The sequence below is a fragment of the Platalea leucorodia genome, assembly GCF_965183815.1.
Source record: "Platalea leucorodia genome assembly, chromosome: 5".
Lineage (NCBI taxonomy): Eukaryota > Metazoa > Chordata > Aves > Pelecaniformes > Threskiornithidae > Platalea > Platalea leucorodia.
In genome coordinates this window covers 67251350-67273139 of record NC_138827.1, presented here as the reverse complement: position 1 = coordinate 67273139, position 21790 = coordinate 67251350, and the positions used below count along the sequence as shown (strand labels likewise).

The 21790-nt window shown below is 39.9% G+C and overlaps 1 protein-coding gene across 1 annotated transcript; it reads left to right on the top strand.

The window, feature by feature from the left end:
- Positions 1-2465: 2465 nt before the first annotated feature.
- SLC40A1 (solute carrier family 40 member 1) lies at positions 2466-20076 on the top strand. The gene is made up of 8 exons (XM_082311718.1): positions 2466-2726; positions 3029-3096; positions 7880-8039; positions 8914-9029; positions 9360-9486; positions 12879-13121; positions 15005-15670; positions 16821-20076. Exons 1-8 carry the CDS (start codon positions 2684-2686, stop codon positions 17138-17140), a joined length of 1743 nt encoding a protein of 580 aa, XP_082167844.1. The 5' UTR covers positions 2466-2683; the 3' UTR covers positions 17141-20076.
- The last annotated feature ends 1714 nt before the right edge of the window (positions 20077-21790 follow it).

Below are 21790 nucleotides of genomic sequence, written 5' to 3'. Positions count from 1 at the left end.
AACTATGGATTTCCCCTACCCGCCAACTCCACTGCTTTTGGAAGTAGACAAATGCTTCATAAATCAGCTATGGCCTTTTAGCTGTATGTCTAGGACCTCTGGACGTTCAGCAGGCAAATTGTTAGGAAAGGTGCTGTTGCTGCCTTCAGGTACACCATTCTGGATGGTAGCTACTGTACCTACTGGTGCAGGTTGACTCTACGTGCACTGTGACTCTGGTATGTCTGGGACATGCATGACCTACAGCACATGAACTGCATGGTTTATTTGCATGATGCAAATCGTTTGTGTCATACATTGTGCACTCTGGACAGGCTGACTTTATTGTGTGCAGATCAACTTTACATTGCATGCAATACAACCTTTCACTAACATCCGATAAATTCAGTATCTCTTGGACACATTGGATTCACTGTGTATACACTGGACAGACTATACATACTTCTGTCTGAGAAATCTCAGAGAGATATGGGAACTATTCCTTTTTAAATTTCAAAGGATGGTAGGTAAGTTTTCTTGCCCTTTTCTCACGCCTTAAACATCACAAAAAAGACTCATTGCCCAACAGGAAAAAAATAACGAGGATGATGATTTCAGCTATATAATCCAAGGCACGCGTGTAAAGCACTGCAAGTATTCCATCAGAAATGGTTATTTAAACTATAATTCATCCAAGTTGTTCCCTAGTAACAAAAAAAGGTCTCACCAGCAGTGCTTTTTCTGGTTAACTGTTCCTAGTGTTACTGTATGGAGAGTAAATCTCTTTCGGATCCCGTACCTACAGACTAGCTCGGACCCCAGATCCATCTAGTCCAGTAACCAAACTGTAACAGTGGCCAGCAATGCCACCAGGGGCAGGGGTGGAAAAGACGCAAGTCAGATGTGTTGGCCTGCGTGGACCGCTGCAGGCATCTCACAGTGCTTCTCGAGATTGCGTGCCGCCTTACTGCCCAAGATACGCGTAACTTAGACGCTAATCAGAGCCTTACTTCAGAAGAAACCCGAATTATTCAGTGCATCTACTTGCGGAATAGACTGTAAAGGTGCAAGCACTGGCAGTTAATAGACTTAAAACCAACTAAGTATCAGTTGATTTTGATATACTGTAGGTTCTTTATTTAATATGGGCTAATAGTGTTTAAAAGGTTAAGTTTTAGGAAAAAGAATTCTCTTTTTATCTGTTAGTAAAGAAGAATACAGTTTAAGCAGTAAGGCTTTGTAAGACGAGCCATCAAGAAAATTTCCCCTACTTTTGATGCCAATCTGAGAAAAGATTTTGTGCATTTTCTAAGGAACATACCACAGGAAGACACACTTAACTCACCTAGCATAACCAATCCCATTAAAATAGTAATTTTCAGCTTCCTATGTTTATATGAATTTTTATTTCCGTATTACTTTTTCCCAAGGTAGAGTTCCCTTTATGCAAAGGATAACCCATGATTCATACATAGAAAGTCATCTAATTAATACAAGAAATACTTTGAACAAGATCACAGGAGTGGCAGAACCAGAACAGGTTATTGGTCTGTTACGTCAGGCATTTGTTTCTGGGATGGCCTATATACTTGGGAGAAAAAAAAAACCAAACCAACCAAAAGCAATTTTACACATTATAGGAGGGAACTTTGCCGTGTTACACAATGAAAAAATTATCTCAGCCCTGGCAACCAAGAGCAATCATTATGTTTTCTGAAGCACAAGGGCAGATACTTCTTAATTATTTTCATAGTATCCTGAAGAAACTGGCCTACTGTATGTTTTGACTGTTTTTTAAGTTCTATAAAAATGTAGGTTTTGCTGGTGGTCAATACCAAAAATAGGTCACACGGGGTGCAAAAAAAGTATTTACGGTAGGGACCGGATACTTGATCTGAAGCAGACAGCTTGAGCCAGCGTCAAATGAGCGAATGCCGCACCATCGTCACTAGAACAGCAGGTTCTTTCAGTTCAGTAGCTTAAATTTTGGTACCGTTTTGTTTTTTTTGAAAGCTATGAATTGGGAGCACTGTCATTTCCAGGTGTTTAAGCCATAGTCTTGTGATATTTGGTGCTGACCTTAGAACCCCAGCTTCTCGATGTATTTGAATATTCAAGAATTTCACGTTTTTCAGAAGGTCATAAACCAAGAAGGCAATAGAAGAGAGGCAAACCAAACGAAGATGGCTCATGGCCCACCATACCGAGAGCACGCTGGGACGATTTTTAAGCGGGGCCGTGGTTGCTTGGGTCCCGGTACCTGACCGCCGGCAGCCGGGGCGGCTGCGGAGGCCGGCGGCCCGCCGGCCCGTCGCGGCCGCGGGGCTGCGCGGCGGCGGTGCCCGGGGCGCGCCGCGGCCGGCGGGCGGGGGCGCGGGCGGGGCCGGGCCGGGGGCTGCCCCCGGGGCGGGCGGGGGCGGGCCCCGCAGCCCGCAGCCGCCTAGAAAGGGCGGTGCGCGGCGCAGCGCCCAGCCCGAAGCGTCCGCGCCGCCGGCAGTGGCGGCCCCGCAGACCGAGCCGGGCGTCGGACGGCGCTCGGCCCCTCCGCGGCGGAGCGTCCCCCGCCGCCCGCGGCGCATAAGGCTAAGGCTTTCCGACTTCAGCTACAGTGCTAGCTAAGTCGGGGAAGGCAACACGGAGCGAAGCCGCGCGTCCCCCCCCCTCCTCTCGGCATCGGGCTCTGGCAGCGGCTGAGCGGGCCAGCATGGCGCGGGGAGCGGAGCCGGCGGGCGAGCGGCGGCGCTGCGGTCAGTGCGCGGCGGCGGAGGCGGCGGCCGGGCCGCCTCTCGCTCGGTTGCCGGGCGCGGAGGGGGCGCGGGCGAGCGGGGCGAGCGAGAGGCCCCGGCGGGGCCGCCGCGCGGTGCCGCCCGCGGGTGGTGGGCCCCGGGCGCGGTAGCCGCCGCCCCGGAGCGCGGCGTGTCCCGGCGGCGGCTTCGCCCTGAAAACCGCGTTGGGTTCCTCCCCGGGAGCGAGCGGCGCCCGGTGTGCACCGAAAGGTGGTGGATGTGCCCGAATCTCCTTTAGCATTTGTTTCTTATTTCTCATTTAGGATCTGTGGTTGCCTATTTTACATCTGCAAAGTTTCTTCTTTATCTTGGACATGCACTGTCCACTTGGGTAAGTAAAATACTGGCCTGGTAGAAGTAGGATTTTATTAATCTAGCTATGACTTACCTGAACATTATTGGTGCTTCCCAAAAAATCTACACAAAATAGCACACCGCCACAAAGGCAGAGGTCTCATTGCAACACCTTGCTGTTAAAAGTCTTCATAATCTTTACATGACATGTTGTGGTAGATTCAGTTTTCATTAGTGCAGAGTAGTGCGGTACTCAGTTTCCTGAGGGGCTGGTTCTGTACCTTTTTATGCTTTTAAGTAACTACAGAACCAGTGAGACCCCTTATAGAGTAAGTTCTGAGTGAAAGAAATGAAGCATAGTCCATAGCAGAATGAAAGACAGTCCATTGCAACGTGTATTTGAAGGACCTGTATACTTGCTACGCTTACTAATGGGAAATACTCCACGGTTACAACAGACCCATTACTGCCACTCGTTAGCAAACCTGTTGAGAGTGTCAGGAGATGGCTCTTTCTCTGTCAAAATGTTTGCCTTCTGAAATGCTTTCGTTTTATACTAAAGTAACTTACTACACCAGTTCTTATTCACTTGAAAGATACTAACAAATCTTAAAATGTGCACTAAAAATAGACAATCTGGTTTTATTCCATATAATAAAATCAAGAATATACGTATTTTATAATACAATCTTAAGTCTTTATCCAATGGCTTGATTCAAAAAGAAGTGGAAAGTTTCCTCCCTAATATTCCCTGTTTTGTCTTTAGTCCTGTGTTTGGACTGGTTTAATGTGTGCTTGTATAGCATTGAACAAATGGCTGATATACAGTTACAAGATTGCATGCCTAACTCCGGCAGCTCCTCGCTTTCACTAACCTGAAAGGTCATATCGATGTTTCTGTTAATGGAAGAAGGCTTGGAGTGGTATCAAACACTTGTTTGGAGAAGTGCGGTGTTTTAGCAATTTTTGCATTAGGAAGAGAGTGGCCAGCAGGTCGAGGGAGGTTATCCTCCCCCTCTACTCTGCCCTGGTGAGGCCGCATCTGGAGTACTGTGTCCAGTTCTGGGCTCCCCGGTTCAAGAAAGACAAGGAACTACTGGAGAGAGTCCAGTGGAGGGCTGATTAGGGGACTGGAGCATCTCTCTTATGAGGAAAGGCTGAGAGGGCTGGGTCTGTTTAGCCTGGAGAAGAGGAGACTGAGAGGGGATCTTATCAATGCTTACAAATATCTTTAAGGGTGGGTGTCGGGTGATCTCCAGAGGTCCCTTCCAACCCCAACCATTCTGTCATTAATATTACGGAAGGAGCTGGGGGGTGATGTTTCTGTTTGGTTCGCTGCTTTTCAGAGGCCAGGGTTGTTACCTGCAACAGCTTTGGTCCGTAGTGCCCACAAAGTGCCGAAGTGACAATTCAGCTAATCCTGCTTACTCCTCCCTGACGAGTGCTTCAAAGCTCGGCAGCGGGACTGCTCTCAGAGTACATGAGTAAAGGTGACAAAGCAGAGTTTGAAAACAATGGTGTCGCACACTTTAACAAACATTAGACTGCAAGATGTCTACTCAGGTGTTTAGTTTAATAGTATACTCCTTATTCAAGTGTGTTTTCTTTTGTGCTGGAAGTCTTGACTCAACAAACCCCCAACCAAACCTGCTGAAACAACAGAAACATAGCTTATTTTGACAGAATGGAGTGCAGGACTGCACCTTTTGTATCTCCTAAGCTTTAGTGTTCCTGTAGTCTGAATGTTTGTGCTAACAGGAACAATAAACAAGCACTTCAATCTTCAGACCTCAAAGTAATGTATCATCTTTGTTCTAAAGTGGCTATGTCCACAATATAAAACCTGATAGAAATGTGGTTTTGCTGTAATTGAGAGAGCTAATTTGGTTTCTGTGTTACTAAGCCATTCCCAAATACAGAGGGAAGCTGTAAATGATTAAATGTGTCATGTCTCCACAAATGTTCAGATTTGAACAAAGTCTTAGGCTCTTGTTCAGTAGAGCATTTGAATGTGTGCTTTGCTTCGGTGATCTTAATAGGCTGGATTGCACTGCTGAACTGGAGTCTTAGACTGTATGCTACTGCCTTTATGTTTTTAATTCATTGTTGTCTATCACTTGGCAGTAAAGAAAGAACAAAATGAAATTGAGTTTGCCTTGTTGGTGCCAGACCTAATGCTTGCCAGGAGGTCAGTTGCAGCTTCCCAGCCTTATCTCTGCCGCTCGGACCTCAGGAGGCCTGTCAGTAGGGGGTAGCCTGGCTACTGCTTAGCTTGCGGGCTTCAGTTCTGAAATGGGATTGTATACATTCAGTCTGAGATGATTATAAGGGTAATTATAATGACAGAAGAGCAAGAACCGTCTTTAAAAGGATGGTGAGGCTAAACAGCTGTAGTTATTTATTTAAAGGAGTTAAAATATACACAGTTTGAGACATTTTAAAGTGGGATTCAGTATATATGATCAAGGCTTTGCTCACTTCTGAAGGCAATATTTACTGTTTAAATTTCAGTAGATCTTAGCTTGAAATTACGTAACTGCTTCAAACCTCAGTAATTCACTACTATTGTTCTTCTGTGACACTAATTTATCTTTGCTTGCTCTTTATGGTTTTTAATTCTTGAAAGAAACTCATGTTTCCAGGTTGGAACAGCTTTAGTTACCCCAAAAATTATCTGTGTGGATTGGCCTGATCAAAATACTCTGGGTAAATGTGTTGGATAAGATTGAACAGGGTTCGGAAGCTCCTTAAATGAATTGTATGGCGAAATCATGATCTTACTGGAGTCAAAGGAGTCTTCCTGTGAGTTTCAAGTGAGATCAGTTTTTTTGCTCTGACAGTAGTGGCTGCCATTGACTTTCGCATATTTTTTTAAAAAATGCCTTTTTCATCTTGTCAGAATTCAGTTACTGAAACATCTCTGCATAAAGAAAAAAAACCCACCAAACTTCTGTTACAAAATTTTAATGTGAAAATACTCTTTTGCCTTATTTTTCTAGCTTAATAAACAGTTACCCAGGCTAATCAAAACTTAGTTAATCCACCTGCATATATTTTAAGTGAAATTCAGTAAAGAGGTACCTCAGGTCATATTAAGTGAATGCTAGACTTGGGAAATTCCGTCCCTGTGTTTTCATTGCAGGAATACTTTCTATATACTTCTACTAACTGTGGAATACAAGTGGAACATATTTTACAGAGGACTTTAGGTGTCTCTGGAGAGTGAAAATTAGTTTATTATATTCGAGAGGGCACATCTAAGCTTATATTTTATGCTTATATTTGCATTTTTTTCATCAGTTTTAGTTAGAAAAAATACAAAATATCCAGAGTTTTTCCTTGAACAGGTGAAATTTTGTTCTCACGTGATTGGTATGTAATTATTTTTCTGCCTATGGTTAAGGAAACAAATATGAATGTTTAAACATTACAATGTTTAAAGAAACCTCCTTCAGAGAACTTCAGTAACATTAAAAGGCAAATTCTTTTTGTGTGTGTATGCTACATTGAAGATTTTTATCAAACTGCAGTTATTTTGACCCTCCATATAGCATGCTTTTTATGTATCTCTTGATTGCTGTGGTATATGATATGTTAGATTTGGCAGGCTTTGCTTTTTAAAAATGCTTTTATGTTGCACCTCCCCCAGCCCTTTAGAATATTTGAGGTCCTTAGAAATTTGCACTATATGCTGTATGACAGCAATTGCTTATTTAACATAAGGCAGCAGAATGAAACAGTTTCGTGTTTGGTTTATGAAAGACTAACATTAGGGACCCTTACTAAACAAACTGTGTGCCCTAGAATAGTATGAATGATTTCTGTTCATCTGCTTTGTTATTGATTGCATAAAGCATTTTCTGTAGTGCATTTCTTGCAATGTTTAAAAATAAAGTGAGATATGACTCCTATCATGTGACAACATAAAAATGTCGATGTATTCATTAGCAAGCCACAGGTCTGTTTGGTAGCAAACCTAAAAATATTTTGAATAGTATGAAGATTACTTCACTTGTGGACATGTTTAGCGTTTTGGGCTTTTTTTTTTTACCTGTAGTAAATGGTATCAGAACATGAAAATTTTGTATTCTAAGCACTAGGTTAAATTAGCAATAGGCTAAGTAGATTGAACTAGCAGTGGGTTTACAGTAGGTTAAACTAGTTGTGATATTCTACCTCTTAGTAATATGTCAATGCTTAACATTATTAAAAAGAGCTTAAGTCCATTGACTTCAGCAACTTCAGTTAACATTTAGGACAACACCTTCCTTAATTTACCCATGTCTGTCTCGAATTGTATTGTGACTTGCTTTGACTTGACTGGCTTTTGTGTTTTAAAGCAGCATTTAAGCTTTGATCATTTAAGAGCAAATTGCCATCTTCAAAAGTTATTTAAATAGTATCGGTTATCAATAAATCTGTTGTTAATATTTGATCTGTGCTGGAGAATCTGTCAGCTTTCTGAGGCTTGTTGGATAGTAACAGACTTTGTTCTGTAGTATTATAATAGAAAATATCTGGGATTTTTGATGTGGTATTACAAGCCATAATGTTGCACTTGATTAGGACAGATTATCCTAGTGAGACTGCAATAAAATCAATGGTGATAGGATGTAGTCATTAAAAAAAAAACAAAACAAAAAACCGAAACCCCCAAAGCCAACCAAACAAAAACCAAAAACCCACACGCCACCCCTTCATGTGTAACAAACCTTTCTTTTAATACAGACTTTTGTCAGGGCATTAGTAAAATAGTCAACTTGTGTGCTTGCAAAGTGCAAATAGTAATGTTGCGTATGTACTCTCTGTTACTCTTGAAGGGAGATCGTATGTGGCATTTTGCTGTGTCTGTATTCCTGGTTGAACTGTATGGAAACAGCTTGCTCCTGACTGCAGTCTATGGATTGGTTGTGGCGGGATCAGTTCTTCTCCTGGGAGCCATTATTGGAGACTGGGTGGACAAGAACTCCAGGCTCAAAGGTTAGATGCCTAGAGCTGGTTATTTACTTAAGGATGGATCAAATTAATGTAAAAAAGATAAAGCTGTTAGAGTCAGCTCCTCAAGTCAAATATGAGCACGGGGCTTGCTCAGTTTTGTTAAGAGGAATAGTGTTTTAGGGTGGTAATGATTATACAAAGATAGTGTCAAAGACAGGAGGAAAACAATTTTATGTCACAATATGTCCACTACTCAGGCTAAACCTGTATGATACGTTCAGATGTGCAGAAATGCAAAAGGTAAAAAACATAACTGCAAGGACTACAGACCAAGGTCTTTATAGTCTAATACTAACATACACTTGCATTATTTGTTGTCTTCTGTCTGGATACAAACATCTTCCACTTAAGTGTAAATATGTACTGCACTTGCATTAGCCATATTTTAAATATGTATGCTCTAGTCCATTTTATAAATAATGTGGCATCAAGTTCTTCATACACATTTTTACTTTCCAAGAGTTTACAAAATAGCATCACTTCCATGGTATGCTGAAGATGAATTTTAGAGACTCAAGCTAAGTCTTGTTTTTACCCCTTTAAAAATAATGTCAGCATTTAAACAGGTACAGTTTGGGTTTTGATTGAGAAAAGACCTACTTGGGGTGTAAATTAAGAGCTATGAATTGTTAAGAGCTATGAAGTTACATCGGACATTAATTTGTTTCTCTAAGACAATGGAAGATCCAAAATCTAATATGAAGTATAGTTTTAACACTTATACTTTGGGGGGAGAACAGGAAAATACAAATTTTTTAAAGAATCTGTGCATGTTCCTTAATTATAACCGCCTTAAGCTTATAGTTAGCTCATTCTTAAGTTCATAACTGTTGTTCTCTGTTTTGATTTAAAACAGTGGCCCAGACATCCTTGGTTGTACAGAATGCATCTGTCATCCTGTGTGGTATTCTCCTGATGATTGTCTTCTTGTTTAAGACACAGCTTTTGACCTTATACCATGGATGGCTTCTTGTGAGTGCTTGAACTTGTTAATAAGGAATTAACTTACAAAGAAACTGTGGGGAGCATGGGAGACAGATGAATTTTTATTTTTCTCTAGTCTGTTTAGACATTCCTGTGAGATAAAACTGGCAAATGAAACTTAGAGCTATTGGGGTAAACAGAGGTGATTGTTTTCTGTCAGGAATTGTAAAGTAGACTTGGTCTTGTTTTGTCTGAAGAATATCACTAAAATGTATGGATTCAAATGTAAAAGTGTCTTTTCTGGTTGTACAGGGTAGAAGTGAAGATCTCCCTTCATCAATTTGCTCATGTTGTAACTTTTTCCCCCCATTTCTCTAGACGATGTGCTATATCCTGGTTATCACAATAGCAAATATTGCCAATTTGGCCAGCACTGCCACAGCGATCACAATTCAAAGGGACTGGATTGTTGTGGTTGCAGGGGAAGACAGAAGCAAGCTGGCAGGTGAATGATGTTGCCTTTTTACTACCTTAAATGTCTTACTTTCCAAGCTTGATTTCAGGCTAGAGTTTCACAGAGGTCAGTACATCTTTGAGTTCCAGATATTAGGAGAAAACAGCAGGTAAAAAGGGCAGCCTTTATTTTCCTCTTCCCTGCTCTGGGATATGCTTACTGAGATTAGAAATTACTGTTGTGATTACAATTCAGTTAGGCATCCCTAAACTTGTTTTGTCCTCCTTTTAGTCCTACTGCAGCTTTGTCAGGAAAACTTTATTCTTGCTGAACAAATAAACATATACCACACTCTTAAATCAAATAACCAGTGCTTAATAGAAAAGCTATTTAACTTCCAGGCACTTAGAGCCAAGTGTTGCAATACTTTATTTTTAGGTCCCTGGAATGAAACAGAAAACTGTTGCGTAACTGGGCTCCTCACATAGGGATCAAAGAAAGAGGTACATGAGAATGAAGTCCAAACAGTAAAGTAGGTGGATCAGGAAACTGCCAGTAGGAAATGCTGTGCATGCAGATATATTTGAAATCTTGCACTTCTTTAGCATTAGATGTCTTAACTCAGAGCTGTGAAGACTTTTCTTCAGTTGGAACTGAAAGCTCTGTATTCCTTTGCCATCTGATACCTTTTGGTATTAGACTACAGACTTCATCATCTTTTTTGCCTAGTAAATATTTTTCCTCCTTTTTCCCCTTTCTTGCACAGTGGCATGGCATTATTAGGAGAGAGAATGAGTTCCCATTCAGATCCTACCGCAGCTTGGTGGTCATGACAGTACTTGGATTTGAGAGATTGTTTGGGCTCCTCCCCAAGGATGCATTGAACCTGATTCTCCTTTGCTGGGCGGTACTCCTAGCTGCAAGGCCATTCACCCCAAGGGATGTATGATTGATCTTTGGCTATGCTGCTGCTCTGATTGTAACAGACAGTGTGGGAAGCAGCGTTTTTTGTGATGAACTTGGGCAGGCTATGTGGGCTCTGAATCAACCCTGTAAGGGGACTTAAGCCCTCCCAGATAGAGGAACTGATACTGAAGTGCAAACGAGGCACAGAGCAGTTTAACATTGCCAAGATATTTGTAGCTCACTAAAGTAACTCTGGGATTAAAGTTTTAAGTCTGACGCTTGGGGAGTTTAGATACCTCCAGGCCTAGACAGCATTTCAGCTTCTGAACTCTAATTTTGTATGAAGCTGCCTAAATTGTCCATAAAGTTCAGTTTACATGCCAGAGTCCTTTTAGGGATTTGAATCCTATATTGCAGATTTATTCTTGATGTTTATCTCCAATGAAAGAATCTTATTTCCTATCTCATCGAGGAGAGGTTAGTTCTTAAGTAGATGCATTAAAAATGTCTTGCTTTCATTTCCCAGTATAGAAATTTTCCACCATAGTCTTTTATTTTGACCTTGCAGTGCCTTTCTAGGACATGCCTTTTGTAGAGCAGCAGTACAGGTTAACTTTTGTTATACATGTGAATCACAAGTAGAAGAATATCATCTATCCTTAAAAGCTTTGAAGTTCTAATGGTTCTCATTAACCTTTCTTCTTGTGTCAGATCTTATTCAGCAAATGATTTCCCCAGTCCCTGTACTACTTACTATGCATGAGATAAGGTACAGACCACACCTGCAGGGAACTTCTGCATGGGAGGCAGTCCTACCTCTGTACTGCTTCATGGTCTCAGACAGAATGATGACCGCTTACATTTGGTACTGAAAACTCAGGCAAGAGGTTACTCTAAATTCTCATGCAACTTAATTTAAAAACAAAAAACCACTGAACTAAGCACCTTAGTTCAACAGATCTATCTAAAGGATCTCTTCTAGGCTGAATAGGTTTGTGTTTAATCATAATGTAATTTGGAGACTGTTGAAGTTCCTTAATTTAAAAAATTAAATGCCAGCATTGAGTTTGCAGCAAATACTGTTGTCCATCTCTGCACTGTTACCTTTCTTCAAAGATGAGCCTTAGTTAGGTAAGTTAGTGGAATAGGGAAATAAAAAATTTCCTTGGCTTCCTCTTCTTCATTGTCCTTGATTCATTTTTCCATTCACTTTTACTTTGTACCTTTCCTGAGTGGAAATACTAGCCTTCTTCAAATAACTCAAAAAACAAAGCTTAATTCTTGGAATTTCTAAAGCCAAAGATAATGCGAGTGTTTAACTTACTCATCTTAGTTAACCATCAGTCAAATAGTTCATATTGAATTGACTTTGAATTCTAAATAGAATAACGTAAACAGTTCTTTGAATGGAAAGGAGGAATTCTCTACAGATTCAGAAAAGCAGCTTCATACTGGTATACAGTTTCACTTGCCCTTTAAAAGGTCTAATTTCATAATAGGACTCTAAATTGGGTTTGGGATGTACTTCTAAGCAGCTTGAAGCCCTTATGTGCAAAACCATTGAGCGTCTAGCGACTTTTAGGGGTGGGATATTGCCACTATTAATTGGAAACTTACAGGAGCCCAGAGGGTGTAATGACACTAAAGCTGGTTAGACTGGGGAGGTGAGTCATCCCCTACCAGCAAATGGGAGATGCATTCATGCTAAGAATGGTCTGTGTTTTGACCATAAACATCAAAGTGTGGAACAGAAAGGAGTGAGGACTTTGCTCAATAAGTTCTGAGAATGGTTGATGGCAGTTGTAGGCAATGTGACTCTATAAGGAAATTTTAAAGCCATTTCAAAGGTCTGCCGCTATCACAATGGGTACTGTGGTCACCAGTTATTAGAAGTAAATGGAGGAGATTAAGAAGTAGTCACCAGTTATTAGAAGTAAATGGAGGAGATTAAGAAGTAGTCACCAGTTATTAGAAGTAAATGGAGGAGATTAAGAAGTAGTCACCAGTTATTAGAAGTAAATGGAGGAGATTAAGAAATACAGGGTCCAGTATTGGGAGATAGTAGTTGCTAAAATTATCTTTACAGGGAAGAATTCCACCATATGAGATTCCTCTTAATGTCTGGAGTTGCGCATGCCAGGTTTGAATGTTACAGAGATAGATAGGCTTAGGAGTCCATAACGTCACTAGGATGTAAGGGTAATCTGGTCTCATGACTAACAGTTTTACCTGCAGGAGTACACTTCTACTGTAAACCCAGCATGTGAAACCTGAAAGACCTCATGCAGGCACAATTGGCAGGGGTAGGGATTTGGCTTACGAACACCTTGGTTGGTCCCAGTAAACTTAAACATTGGAACACTCTAAAGGTGCCTCTGGTTAGCAGTCTTTAACTCCTGCTCCTTCTGGAACCACTTACAGTTGGAGCAAGACTTCGTAGCTTGATGTGTATACATGTCCAATCCCCAATTATGTTACTGAATATTTCACTGTAAGTGTTCAGCAATTACTTCATATCATCAAATAATTTCTGACAGATATGAATGCCACAATAAGAAGAATTGATCAGTTGACCAATATCTTGGCCCCAATGGCAGTTGGTCAGATAATGACATTTGGCTCACCGATGATTGGCTGTGGATTCATTTCTGGCTGGAACCTGATGTCGATGTGCGTGGAATATCTGCTGCTCTGGAAGGTTTATCAGAAAACCCCTACTCTGGCTCTCAAATCTGCAAAAGTTGAAGAATCGGAACTGAAACAGCTGAATGTAAAGAAAGGTATTGAAAACGCGAAAGGAACTGTTCAGATTCACAGTATATTCGCTGTATCAGTCAAACCGAAGTGTTGACTTTTGTCTTCCACAGATGCTGCTTTTAGGCTGTATAGCTTTCTACTCAGTAGCTTGAAGGTTTCAGGTTTTGGATATAGATACCAGAGACTCTAATCTCAGTAACAATACTTTGCGCAGCTATTTGAGGAATCCCATAAAGTGCAGCCAAAGAAGGAATTCTCTCCTCTTAATTAATCCTTTAGAGTAAGTCTGCCCTGTTACTTAGGGTTGATTGCGACGAATGCTCCTATCCATCTATACCATAGCTAATAAGGTGCCCTTTGCTCTGTAGTGTCTACAAGCAGAACAGCCTATGGAGGACTCTTTCTTGCTAACTCCTCTCTACTTACGCATAGTATTAATAGGCTTTCAGGAGGCTGTAGAATAGGTGGCAATATTTCCAGTCTCACATGCTTCAGTGAGTTCCACATACTGCAGGAAATGGTGGAGAAAAAAAAATCTGCTTTGACCTACTCTGCTTCCTTGGCTAAGCTGAACAACTGGGATTTGCAGTGTAACGACTATAAGCAACCTTAAAATTGATATTAACATTACTTTAGATAGTCTTAATATCAGAAATTAAAATTGTTTCAGAAGCAGACTTTTTATTATGAAGTATTTGAAATGTCAGATACTGGAATACAAAACTTAAGCATTTTCCCATTTTTAAGATAGCAGTATGTGAATACTCCTGAAAGCTCAAGCTATGGGCTCCCAGCTACAACATGTTGTGTTTTTTTTTTTTAAAGAAAGATTATAAAGAATTCCTGTTCCTTTTTTTTTTTAAGCTAGCTACCAATCTGTTCTTTGCTCAATATATAGTGAGATAGGAGGCTGCTATTAAAAGTGCTGAAGAGACATATCTTCGTCCCAGTCAGCAGATCCATTGTGGTAATAGCTGGTCCAGTAAGCTGTTGGACTAGGCTGATGGCAGCCTAGGGGAGGGGAGCAAGATAAAGAGCTTAGAAGGCTCTATAGCTTTGAAACTGGCTCTTGAATGCTCCTGAAGAATGAAGCATTTAGCCAATGTCAATATGCAGGAAACCTCTCTTAATCTTTGCTCTTGCAGTATTCTGATTTCAGTAGAAGACTTGCATTTTTAAAAGTTGCAGAGATACGTCATGTGTCTCGCTGTGTGTGGAGTTTGTTTCAAACTTGACAGTGTAAAAACAGTGCTCCAGCATCCAAACATTTGTGTAGTTTCTATCCACATGACTAATCTATATACTGCTGTGGGGTTTTCAGATTTTTGTTTGTGGCCAGTGGAAGTACCTTTCTCCCATATTAGAGTGAAAATGGAATTGTAGAAAAGCATGGTCTGAGGTTTTTTTTTTTTAAGTCAAGTTGTGAAAGCTTTTGGCTTCGGTAGGCTTCAGCAAGCATCTCTGCCTTGGTTCTTCTACCATGATATGAGATATTGACAGATGTTTAAGTATTCTCTGCTTTCTGTGATTAGTGCATTTAAACATACAAGGCTATGTTAGAATGCCAACTAACGTGGGCACTCATTAAGCAAATAATTTCTTTATGGAAATGGAGCATTCAGTCACAAGTCTATTGAAAAGAAGCAGGATATGCTTTTTCCTACCACAGTTTAATTAAATAAACAGGAGTTTAAATTGATAGGGATAAACTTGATTTGATCTTACTATACAGGTGGGATTTAAGGACACTTTAAAACATTTAAGTAATCGGAGGAAGGTTGATTGCAGAATTTAACTGATGCACTTCTGCAGCAGTGAGCTTACTAACTGCAAACCATTGTCTTGCAGTTTACACCCTGCACTTTCCAGGCAGGGGTGTATCTAACAGTTACATTTCTGTTTACAGAGAGTGACGTGAAACCCACTGAAGGAGTGCAGTTAATTGTTGAGAAAGATGTGACTGGCTTTGAGCCCCAACAGGAGAAGGAAGTGAGCTGCGCTGCCCGGATTGCTGAACCTTTCATCACGTTTCGTGATGGATGGGTTGCATACTACAACCAGCCAGTGTTTCTTGCAGGCATGGGTCTTGCATTTCTGTATATGACTGTTCTGGGCTTTGATTGTATTACTACAGGCTATGCATACACTCAGGGTTTGAGTGGCTCTGTGCTAAGCCTCCTGATGGGTGCCTCAGCAGTCACCGGCATCATGGGAACAGTAGCTTTCACTTGGCTTCGTCGCAAATGTGGCCTGGTTCGCACGGGCCTTATTTCTGGAGTTGCACAGTTTGCTTGTCTGGTCTTATGTGCCATCTCCGTATTCATGCCTGGAAGTCCTCTGGATTTGACTGTTTCCCCATTTGCTGACATCAGTGCCAGGCTGTTTGAAAGTGAACCATTACCTACTATAGCATCTCCAGAAGATAAGCCTGAAATGGTTTTTGCAACTGGAATGCCCATCTTGTTAAACGGGTCTACTACTTCTGCTAACAGCGACCCAGAGATGAGTCCTGAGCCTGTGCCTTTAATCTCTGTTAGTCTCCTGTTTGCAGGAGTCATTGCTGCTAGAGTTGGTGAGTATTATGTCTCTATTAAAATTTGATCTATTGACTGCTTTTAATTCTAGAAATTACAGCGCCTGTCAACGAAGTACAAATTTGAGTTGAGAATTGTAGGCTACAGTTGAAGTGTTGTATCACATTTCTAAGGCTAATTTGTTACACTTCACATAAAAATGAAATGATCTTGCAGTAGTATTGCCAGTGCAGAGACTGCGGTACTAATTTCTTGCGTATCATATATCACTAGCAGGAAAAAAGTTACCACATTTGGAGATGAATGTAACTTGTTTTTTGGAATGCTCATCTCTAAATGATCTTCCTTCACAACCAAATAAAACCATTTGTTAATAGGAAACAGACCTAAACAGATCTGCTATGAAAACCTTCAAACTTAGCATTTTACTGAATTAATCCATTTATTAAATAAATTGTCTAACCTTTAAACTTGTGACCAGTAAAGGAGTTTAGAACAGAAACTTTGATTTGGATGACAGCTTAATTTTTTTGAGGAATTGCTGGTTAGTGTAGTATTAGTATCTGTCAACAGAAGAGGCAGTCAAACACATAAATGTAATGAACAGTAATTCTCATCTGTAGAATTTTTGTACTCTTAATTTCTGCAACTTTTGCTGAATTTTGGAGGAAGAAAATACTTGATTCACATGTATTAAGTTTGTTTGCAAGATAAATTTCTAAAACTGAATTGTTAAATCATCAAAAACTAAAACAGTGTAGAAGCTCGTGTCAACTGAGACTTGTAAATTATGTATTCTGCATAGTTTAAAACATGTTTGATTTTTTTGCAAACATGCAAAATTTAGCAGTTGTAGCTAATGTATGCTGTAAATAGCTGTAGAACAGCTATTTAAATAAGGAACAGATGAGCAAAACATTGTTAACTTCATAGGCGTGTTGAAGCAAGATGTGACAGGCAAGTTAATGTGTCAAGCTTGTATGTATTATTTCAGGAAATATTAGTAAAGGGAAAGTAAATAGCTCTTGACTGTCAGTGTGAAATCTGTTCTAGTTTGACAAGAGGGTAGCTTGTCCTGCGTGTTTTTGGTAGAAGTGAGTGTTTGCAAGTATGAATTGAGTTGTGCCAGTAATGAAAGCTTACCATGAGAAGCCCAGTTGTATGGATAACTGTTTATTCTCTCCATAGGCCTTTGGTCCTTCGATTTGACTGTCACACAGCTGCTCCAAGAAAATGTGGTAGAATCGGAAAGAGGCATCATAAACGGTGTCCAAAACTCCATGAATTATCTTCTTGATTTGCTGCACTTCATCATGGTCATCTTGGCCCCAAACCCTGAAGCTTTTGGCTTATTGGTGCTTATCTCTGTGTCTTTTGTTGCAATGGGCCACATAATGTACTTCAGATTTGCCCAAAAAAGCTTGGGAAGACAACTTTTTGTTTGTTGCACTCCTGATCCCAAAGCAGTTTCTGACAGTTCACCACCTGGTAATACATCTACTGTCTGAAAGGATCCACTTCTCTTACTAACTTGCTACACAGATATCATGGTTAAACACATATACTGCCCTTTGTGGCCCTGTCTAAGGTGTTTCTGTAGAGTTGAATGCATAACTTGGCTGTTTGAGGAAGCTGTCCCAAGAGAGCTAAAATTCGTCTTACAGTGACCCTGTAAAAATGTTTCATGTTTGGCAGAGGACAACCTAGTTGATCCTGACACCTGGTGTTTCAAAGGATCCCCACAAGTCATACATCTAGTATCTGGTCACAAAAGTAATGTTGAATTTCTGTCGCTTACCCCCACAGTGATACTGTTTAGTGGTTATACCTACTCAATTTGTTCATGAATTCCAAACAATTCTTGTGCTTATTGAGCAAAACTAGGGTTTTCTTAGTTGTTTCAGGATAACTTGATGTACAGTATTTGGTTTTGTTTTTTTCCTGTTTTTCCCTTACACGAACAGTTCCGCCCCCCTATCTTCTCAAATTGGTATGAACATCCTTCTTGGATTCCTGAAGCGGACTTCTAAGTTCCAATGTTTTCGCAAAATACCTTTTTAGTATTCTATCTGTTTTCGTTTAACTTTACAGAAACACCTTTCTATTTTTTTGCATGTTTCCTTACAAATTAGATGAGTGTTAGGTACAAGATATTGTATTACACTTCTGTTGCACTTCATAAAGTAAAACATAGTCTCATTTTAGCAGAAGCTATTGCTGTAACATTATAAAGCATCGCTTTTTTAATGGGAAATGACAGGTCTGCTCAGGTTAGATGTAGCAGGAAGTGCTAAGGTCAGGAGTACTGGTACAGAAAGATAGTCTAGGGCTAACTTAGTTTTTGCCTCAGAGTACAAGCAGCTTTAGTTTATTTTTGAATGCTATTGTTTGCAGAAACCCGATGAAAGCCTGATGTATTGGAAAATTATTAGTATTCCAGGCAAAAGAAGTCAAAAAGGGGATTACTTGCATTTATCCGCTTTACACGTATGTGAATTTTGATTTAGTTTTTTCTAAAATACCGCTAAAACAATGAGATGTTGGACTGTGTGGCCCTCTAAAGCATCTTCAGAGCAATGAAGAATGATATATCCCTCTGATTTTCAAGAAGTTCTTGCTTTTTTTAACCCTGCACGTGTACTAACACAGTACTTCCATAGTCATTAACCCCATGTGCACTTTTGTGGGAGCTAGTCTATGCACTTTGCTTTCTCAGTAGAGTTGAACCCGGTGGTGTTCTGAGTTTTCCTGTGGCATGACAGTATGACTTCTAAACTTAAATCTTTGCAAAATGTTTGTTTGCAAAAGAAGTAGTATGCAAAAGCAGACGTCGGCAACTTGTGAAAGGTATTCTCTCTAACTTTTAAGTGTTTTTTGTTTGTTTGTTTCTTTTATTTTAGGTACTATCCTTCACACAGTCATCTATGTTGCCAGATTTCAACCCTGGAATGTAAGTCTGTGAACTCCATTGACATTAAAGGCATTACACCAGGGCTGAATCTAGGCCATTCATATTAAAATTTGTAATGATTATATTGTATATCGAACTAAATAGAATGTAAAAAACCTCTAGTGGCTTTTGTCTCGGATACAATGTTTCCTAAGAGGAGTGCGAGTGAATGAATGGGAACCCCATGTACAACCAATGTACTTGTAGCCCTCAGTATTCAATAACTGGATGTAACAATTTTTCTCCTCTAATGGACCAAAACTAATCATTACTGCTATGTTACTGAAAGTTTCTCAGGGATGTTTTCACTAGGTTTCTAAGTGTTTATACTTCAACCAAGCTTTTGGGTTTTGTTTTGATATAATAAAGTAAAACAAGTAAATTAGAGTAGTTTTAAAATTTGTGACTCAATCCTGGGTGTAACTTCTTAAGGAAAAGGGAATTTTGCCATCAGCAGAACTTAAAAGTCAGAAGACAATAAAACAAGCTTATCTAGATTTGTAGAATAAATATGCCCAAAGGATAGCCTATATAGTATAAGTACACTAGTAAATAGAATACTTCTGATTTGCCAAATATGTGTTCTCATGTGTATCTAATCTAAATTGGGACCAGATTTTAATATTGCTGAATATAAATAAAGGTAGCCTAAATGTCCATGAATGCCTCTATACTGCACTTTGATGGACATCTGAATGCCACTGCCTATATTGGACTCACTGGCCATCAGGGAAAGAAAGCTGAAAATGCACCTTCTTGTGGGCTGCCTATAGCCTATGGAACCCAGTGTGCCTAAAGCTTAATGCTGTAGCACTAAGCACCAGACATCCCAGAGAGGATGTACTACTGAAGTCTAGAGAGCTCCAAAAACATAGCAGAGCTGGGAGCATACCATGTTCCTGTCTGTTCCCAAAGTCTTTTTTTTTTTTTTTTCCAAGAGCAATGTAGTCTTATTTGAATTGAGTAGCAATTTGTTTCATAAATAGTTCCACTAGATAGTGCAGTCTGGATCTCAAGCCAAAAAAGTAATATTGGGAGGGGGCTGGACCTTTGTATTTCGTACACATAATGTTGCTAGGATTCATATGTGTAGATACACAGCTGGAAGGCAAGACAATCCTAAAAGAGAAAAGATAGGTGGATGCTAGCTTTAAGAGGAATAAGGATGTCTAAATTGGAAATCTAGTATGTATTGGTCTGAGTCAGATGTCAAAAAATGTATGCTGCTTGAGCACAACCCATGCGTGTATAAGTCTTTAAGATGTACACAGACACCTGTACTGACTAGTGCTTTGAAGCAATGTGGAGCCTGAAGTCTTATGTAGCAGGACTTTCATTAAGTAAGCATTTTTGGCCTTGTATTTATTTATTATTTTTAAATGTATCCAATTTGGATGAAAACTGCCCTTAAAATGTACGCACTAGAAATCAATCTTACCAGAATAGCATATTTTATTATACAACCTTATGCTGGACATAGTATTGATTTATGTATTACTGTTGTTAAAGCTAATGAATAAATTTGCATAAAAATTTATTTGTCCTGTGTTATTCAGTTTGTGGGCATCTCGATGTGCTATGTTTAACGTGGATCCTGTAGACGAAGGTTTTCCATACTAATGGGATGGAAAATACCATGAAGCACAAACAAATAGCATTGAGGAGGAAGCAAACAAGTGTGGTAAAAGCCATTCAATAACCCTATAGCTCTGTCCTTAGCGAACTGATTTTTCTTTACCATCCATGGTGGTAACTTAAGACACAACAACTGAAGTTGTGGTCTTACAACCTCAGCCCAGGACCAGCATTGGTGATGTAGCAGTTTTGTGTATTGGCTTGCTGAGCAACAGAAAGCAAATGATTTTACCTTCTCAGTCATCTTTTTACCATACTGAATCTGAGATGATGGCCTTCTGTGGCAGCAACCTGTAGGTGAGAACACGAGGTATAAGAGTGGTCACAAATAAATGCAATACTTTTAATATTCTGCGTTTAGTCTTGAAAAGTGCTTCAACTGAGTATTTTATACAGGACTGCTTCTTATTACATGTATTTAAGATATGCTTGCTTGATGAATTGATCTTTGGAAGAATGCCGTGCTCATTCACTACGATTTCCCTGAACTGATCCCCCTTTGAACTAGAGGTTTTCCTAGAGAAATACCTTTGTGGGGTGTCCCCAGTTATGTTATTACCATGTTATTCCCCTATGGGAATTAGAATTATTAGTAGTAATAATTAGTTATTCCCATGTGGGAATTAGAATGTGGTGAGGTAAAACTACAGGCTTTGTTACGTGTATCAGAATTGGTAGCATTAGGGTAAGTGTTGTGCCTCTTTAATAGGAGCTACCAAAATGTCAATGCTAAAGTCAGATTACCAGTTTTTATTTTTAGGAATGTTTACCTCCTTCACTGCCACTTATTTAGAAAAGTGTTAGAATACTGACTTGAAAACGTAGTTACACTGATTCACCCCTGTAGGTATAACGAAAAAGAATTGTGAATGGTATTGTGTAGTGTACTTAATGGATAAAGAACACTCTTTTTTTGACTGAAGAAGGCCCTTCACAATTTACCATTTGATGGTTTCACTGGTTTCCCTTACTCGGGTGTTCACATTTTGGCAAGTTCTGAGTTTTCTAAGACCCTGTGGAATTCAAGGCTCAGCAACCAAAGGTAGAATGATTGAAGATACCTACCACTCTTTACTTGCTTGTTGCACTACTTTGCTTACTAGGTAGTTGAGATATCCACCCTGCCTGTAGAAGGCAACATATATTGCACATTAGATATTTTATTATTTTTCTCTGGAATATTTAATTGCTTTTATTTTCCAAAGAGTTTTCTTAAACTGAGCGCTGATGATCGGGGATTGAAAATTGAATCTTGGTAAAGGAAAAAGGATAGAGTGAACACAGTCCCTTCAATTTAAACTATTTTCTGTTTCTTTCATGAGAAAACTGTCTCTCAGAAATTCCAAAAGAAGAAGTAGGTTCATATCTAGTAGTTTTAAAATACTACAGTTACTGTTGTCTTTGCTTCTACAAAGTATATGGTGTATATGTCCCAGGCTCGCAGAGCTACCTCATTTCCTTCATCAGTTGGCTGAGTGTTCCCTCAGTGGTCACTGTCAAAGATTGCATCTTTTCACGTCAGAGTGTTACACTCCTCTCCCGCTGGACAGAGGCTTCTTTCAGAGCTTCCTAC

What these genes read in the sequence shown, in the direction of transcription:
- SLC40A1 (XM_082311718.1), top strand. Translation starts at nt 2,684, where the DNA reads ATGGCGCGGGGAGCGGAGCCGGCGGGCGAGCGGCGGCGCTGCG. An exon ending in GGGCGAGCGGCGGCGCTGCG is followed by an intron (nt 2,727 to 3,028) that starts GTCAGTGCGCGG and finishes TTTCTCATTTAG; the next exon opens with GATCTGTGGTTGCCTATTTT. An exon ending in TATACCATGGATGGCTTCTT is followed by an intron (nt 9,030 to 9,359) that starts GTGAGTGCTTGA and finishes CCATTTCTCTAG; the next exon opens with ACGATGTGCTATATCCTGGT.